This window comes from Phascolarctos cinereus, unplaced genomic scaffold (assembly GCF_003287225.1).
Source record: "Phascolarctos cinereus isolate Bilbo 61053 unplaced genomic scaffold, phaCin_HiC Scaffold_7;HRSCAF=346, whole genome shotgun sequence".
In the NCBI taxonomy this organism is placed as follows: Eukaryota; Metazoa; Chordata; class Mammalia; order Diprotodontia; family Phascolarctidae; genus Phascolarctos; species Phascolarctos cinereus.
The window spans coordinates 1,264,785-1,270,786 of NW_027556180.1; the positions used below are offsets into that span (position 1 = coordinate 1,264,785).

At 55.4% G+C, this 6,002-nt stretch overlaps 1 protein-coding gene across 1 annotated transcript in view; it reads left to right on the plus strand.

Annotated features, from left to right (window-relative positions):
- The window catches only part of TRPV3 (transient receptor potential cation channel subfamily V member 3), a 43,849-nt gene extending 39,869 nt beyond the window's left edge, over nucleotides 1-3,980 (plus strand). Inside the window, 1 exon segment of the mRNA XM_020964736.2 lies at nucleotides 1,859-3,980. Within this exon segment, the coding sequence (XP_020820395.1) occupies nucleotides 1,859-1,953 (95 nt within the window). The 3' untranslated portion in view covers nucleotides 1,954-3,980.
- The last annotated feature ends 2,022 nt before the right edge of the window (nucleotides 3,981-6,002 follow it).

The window sequence follows — 6,002 nt, forward strand, 5'->3', positions numbered from 1 at the left end:
AAAGAGGCAAGTCAGCCCAAGGTACTTAAGGAAGAAACTGGAAAGATGACCCACACAAGGAAGATGGAAAGGTCCACCACAGACTTTTCACCATGCGGCACTCGGGGCCGCCAAAGCTGGCTTCTAACCCCACCGTCCTTGATGGACGTCATGAGGAAGGGGATAGATGTGCTGCCGAAGGAAACAAAGATGGTGGAAGGTGCTTTACAGACAGGGCGATTCTGAGGACATCAAGGGACTGACTCTCAAAGTATGGGAAAGAGAGGAGGGCACCAAAGGTGTGAAAAAATCTCGGACTCCGCTGTTACCCAAAAAGAGTCAAAGAACGTCAGTCCAACGCCTCCTTCCCCATCTGGACAGCATCCTTGAGGATGATCCCCGGCCATGCTGATGGAGTGGGCACACCTTCACAAGCGGTGCTCCTTGGCAGACAACATAACTGAGTGAGAAGAGATATAGAGGATGCAGGACCCACTGGGCCTCTTTTTCCTTGTTATCGGAAAGCATTTGATTCAACTGAGCAAATCTCTGCTTTATAGATGCTCTTCTAGCAAAGTGTCCCCTGTGCTTACATCAAGATGTGTGTGTGTGTGTGTGTGTGTGTGTGTGTGTGTGTGTGTGTTTATATTCCTCTGACTCTGTCTCTGACCCGGGCTGCTTAGCCCCTCCTTAGACAGACTGGTGGCCCCCTGCTCCCAAGAGCTCCCCATACAGGCGCCTAGCTTTGGCCAGACACCCAGCCAGCAGAGTCTCAGGAGATCTGCCAGCCTCAGCCTCCCTGGTAGCTGATATAATTGGCATGGACTGGCATGCCCAGCTAATTTTCATAATAATTCTAAAGAGTTTGATCTGACCACATGGGAAAATCCAAGTGGATGAAGAATGTGCATCATCCAGTCAGACCCCCAGACTATGATATACAGCGGAACAGACAACCCCTCATAGGCAGATGTACATCCCACTTTGAGCTTTTCAGGGTCCTTTCTTCCACATCTTTTACCTATTCTTACATCCTTTATTTATTCATTCATTCATCCATTTATGTGTGCATGGCTTTCAGTGCCCCCCAGGGAGGCTGGTCTCATCTCCCTCTTCTTGTAGATGAGGAAATTGGGCCAGGAGAGATGAATTGAGAGCATGGCAGCTCTGTGGAGTTGAAGCCCAGGGCTCTGCCCACTGCCCCACATGGCCAACTTTGTACTAATGTGACATTTATAAATGTGGTCAGGAGGGACCTTGGGCCTCAGGGGCCCTGCCAGCGGGATGTCGGCTGTGGCCTGTGCCATCAGATGGGCCAGACTTGGAGGCCAGGCCCAGTGACCAGCTGCATCCGGTCACTAGACATGGGTCTCATTCTAGGACCATCTAAGGCACTTGGGAAGCCCTGAGTGCTCCTTACCAGCTTTAGGGCTGGAGCCTGTGATGCTGGTACATTCAGAAACCTGACTGGGGTAGGGGGAGGGGAGAGGGAGAGCCGGGATCCCAGCCCCTTGAGGATTTCCAAAGTGACTTCTCTCCTTCCCACCTCACCTTCTTTCGTCTTCTCCTCCTCCCCTTCTCCATCTTTCTCTCCTCCTCTTCTTTCCTCTTCCTCTCCTCCCCTCACCCATCTTCCTCTCCTGCTCCCCTCCCCTCTTCCCCTCCTCTCCTTCTCCCCCCTTCCCTTCTCCCCTCCTCCTATCCTCCCCTCCTTTCCTCCTCCCCTCCTTCCTTCCCCTTCTTCCCTTCTTTCTTCCTCCCATCCTCCCCTCTTCCCCTTCCCTCTCCCTTTCTCTCCTCTTCCTACCTCCCCTCTTCCCCTTCCCTCTCCCTTTCTCTCCTCTTCCTACCTCCCTCCCTTCTTTTTTTTTTCTAACAGATTTCAGCAAAGTCCAGGACTCCTCCAGATACAACAGCAAAACCACCCTCAATGCATTTGAGGAGATGGATGAAGTTCCTGAAACCTCAGTGTAGTCGGCAGTGACCAGTGTCAAGCCTGCTGCGAAGGGGCTTCAGTCCCCCACGACCTAAGTCCTTAGGAAGATGGTTTTGCCCCGTGGGCCAGGACCTGTGGGCTGGTGGATGGCACCATCCTTGGGACCTGTGGGGTGTGCCAGTCCATCTGGAGGGAGGGGCCCAGCAGGCCACGCCCAAGTCTGAGGCTCTGCAGGTCTGCCTCCATATCTGGCTTTGTTCACTGGGTGAGACCTTCTGCCATAGGTTACTTGGTAAAAAGGCCTGTCTGGGGCACCAACCTGGCCCAGCCACCAGGGGCCTGAGCTGAGGTCTGGGCAGATCCAGGGTCTCTAGGTACAGTGGAGCCAATGGGGGTGGTGGGGGTCCCAGCCTCCTCCCCTATGTTCACGTTGCCCTCCCAGCAGGCACAGGACCTGGGCCCCATGAGGGCTGGGGAAGGGGGGACCTCCAGGAGTCCTGGGGAGGGGCTGGGCCACAGTTGTCCCATCCCTGTCCAAATAGAGTAACCCTGTAAGCCAGCAGAGATAGTCATAATGAGCCTCATGCTTAACATAAGAGACATTTCATTTTGGAGTCAGAAGTACTTCATGGAGACCTGGTGGTAAGGAAAGCCCCCAGCTGCAGGTTTCCGGCCTCTAGCTTTGCTGCCCCTGGGTCCTACCAGTCTTCCCCGGCTCCCATGGCCTGGCACCGCTTCCCTGACCTCCTGGGGCCTCTTGGAGCCTTAGAAAGACAAACCCCAAAACTGTCTAAGGAATCCAGCAGGGAGGTTCAGGGGCTTCGGGAAGACACCTTAACAGGGTGGGGGTGGGGGGAGATTCTTTAATTAATTTCGATTCAGCAGACACCATCCCTATTGTGTGCATGGCAGCACGCTGGTGGGGGCTCTTGCCCACAAGAACGTTCACTGCTCTTTCCCTTTGCTGCCTGGGCTCATTCCTTTACTCCCCACCCCCACCTCACCCCAACCTTTACTTACACTTAGCAGTTAAGCTGTGATATTTTCCCTCCATCCTGGACCCTACTCAAAGTGAAGTCACTGCCCAGTGGATGGCTGCAGGGCTATGCAGACCCACACTGGGCAGCCTGCATCCCACCCCTCTGTGGAGAGAGGGCTGAGGTCAGGACCTCTAATCTACTCATCCAGGGAGACCAGGGGGCTGCCTGCATCCAGGGACAGGTAGCTGATGACTTGGTATCAGAGCCAGGATGGCAGACAGGAGACAGTCTCCTGGGGCTGGGTAGGTCGTGGCCTTCAGGGGTTCCTCAAGGTGGTTACTACTGACCCAGAGGGCCCCTCCCACATTTGCAGAGCACAGCCCAGATTGTCATCACTCACCTGTAGTGCTGATCCACAGGGAGAAGGGAGTGAGCATTTATTCAATGCCTACTGTATACCAGCCCCTGCCCTAAGCACTTTATAGATATGCTCTCAGCAGTTCCAGCTGGGACATCTGAAGGCTGGGTGCTTATGGACCTCCCCAGCTTTGACCTCCCTTTCTGGGGAGGCCTTCCTGTCCGAGGGTGAAGGAGGGCTCCCTGTGTAGATGTCCTGGGGAGGTGAGGAAGCTGCCATATTACATACTCTGTAAGGAGCCAATGCCCCCCCTTGTGTTTTTGTATTTGTCTTTAATCAACTTTACAGGCACCCCTGATGTTGCTGGGAGGGGGTGCAGGAGGTGAAGGAGATGTTATACTGTGAACTGACCTCTTGGAGGGTGAAAAAGTCAAGTGTTCCCTGCCCCGGGTTGTGGCCTTCCCTGGTCCCTGGAGCCCAAGGCCACCAGGCGCTCGGCCATGAGCCAAGCCTGCCTTTCACATGAACCTCACGCGGCCAGAACAGGCCGGGGCCATCGGCTGTTCACTTGACTCTGACGGATATATCTCAACAACAGACCCCAGAAGGGACGTCCGGGGGTCTCTGTGGGCACTCTGAGGTGGCCATGTCCTGGGGAAATGCCCAGCAAGGGCTGTTTACTTGAATCAGTAACTTGTGCTTATAATAAATATTTATTTTGCCTTGGGATGGCTCACTTTCCCTTTTTTTTCTTCTCAGACCCCAGGCCCATGAAGGCTAAATGGGAGGGGAGGAAGCCTACTGGGGCTGAGGCTGAGATGTCTGTACATACACACAACCAGAGAACCAGGGAGTGGGAAAGACACAAGATAGTTCAGGCCTTAAGCAGAGTCTGTTGTCCCTTCCCAGGGAGGGGCTCGCTTCACTGCATCAGGAACCAGGGGCCACAAGCCCACCATGGCCACTGGGGGGTGGGGCAGGGGCCTGGCATCAAAACGAGGTTCTACCACTTCCTCCCCCCTCCCTTTCCTCTTCTTTATAATGGGCGTGGGCCAAGAGGGCAGCAAAGGTCTCCTCCAGCTCCAGAGCCTGGCAGCCTGAAGCCCCTTCCCAGGTGAGGTCCTGTCCTGCTCTAAAGGGGCTCCTAAGATGCCTGGCACTAGGGATGGCCTTGATGCTCAAGCAGGTAAAGGCTAGTCCATCCGAGGCCTCATGGACTTAGAGGTGACCTCAGACCCCACTGACTCCCCTCCCCAAGCCTTGCCCTGGAGCCCCATGGTTAGAGCTCCTGCGTCCTGGGCAGATTGCCCGGGCAGCTCTGGGTCTGCTCTGAGGCTTCATAAATGGACTAGGCAGTCAGTCCCATCCAAGCTCTTCTCCAGTGTATGAGGCCAGGCACCAGACAGAGCCATCTGGAGGACTGCCATGATGGCTGGCCTGGGGAGACGGCTCCGTTTGCTCTGTGCTGGTCTGCTGGAGTCTTTGACCATGTGGACACAGCCTCACAGACCCGTTCCCAGAATCACCTGAAGAACACAGCTGCCTCCTCCTCTCCAGACAGAAGGGAGGCAACTTTAAGAAAGAATGAAGGATGGAAAAAAGGAAATGTCAGGGTTGAGCCACTGGTGGGAAGGACTGACAAAGTGTGTGTGTGTGTGTGTGTGTGTGTGTGTGTGTGTGTGTATATGTGTGTGTGCGTGCACATGTGTACACACACCGCATGGGCCCCTCCATTCTTTGCTTAAGGAGATGGCAGAGATCACGGACAGTGGGGGCAAGGAGAGTCTGGGAAGAGAAGGAAAGGCTGAGGCCCAAGGTAGAGCCAGGGCCCAAATGGCTTCTATGTTGGAGGGGGAGGGGTGAGCAAAGGGATCTGCCTATTTACATTCCTGGTGGTAGGAAAGGGCCCTTTGCAAAAGCTCTCCTCACTGGGCTTGAATTTCACCACATCTGCCATCAGGGCTCCCTGGACAGGGAGAAATGATAGAGCTGCCCTGGAGCATCTCAGGGAGGTCCAGAGCAAGCCCAGCCTCTATGAGGTCCAGATCCTTGGGGCTCTGCTGGCTTGTCCCGGAATGTCAGTCCAGGGGCAGGTGCTAATGGAATGCCGGGTGGGGGACTGTCCAGAGGGTCCAGGTGCCACTGACTCTCACACCCCAAGTTCAGACTCTGGCTCCTCCCCCTCCTTCAGCCCCTTCCCCCCCTTTCAGTCTCCTGCCCTGTATCAGTCAGCCCCTCCCCCTCCTTCAGCCCCCTCCTCTCCTTTAGCCCCTTGCTTTCCCAGGTCTTCACTCTCTCCTTGACCAGTAGAACTTTAGTTTAGACCATCTCTCTGTCCATCCCTTCCTCCACTACCATTAATAACTGAATTCTGCCCCTTCCCCCCAGACTTCCTAGTTCAGGCCTTGGGGCTGGAGCCCTTCCTCCTATGCAGGCCCAGTGGGGCAGACAAGCCAGCTGCCTAGATGGGAGTACCTCACACTGGCGACCAGCACAGACCACCTGGTCCCCCACAGCAGCCAGAGCCGCTCACTTTGCAGGCTGCTGGCCTCGGGTCTCTCTGGATGGGACAGGGCATTTCTAGTTTGCCAAGGCCTCCAGCCAACTTTTCTGTGATCGAGTCTGTCTGGATGGAGCCTCCTCCCCTCCCCAGTCCCCAGAATGGTGCCCTCTGAGAGGGCTGAACGGGACGACGTGATGGCCGGGGTCTGGGCTCCCACAGTCGGATCCACACCCTTCTCTTCCAAGG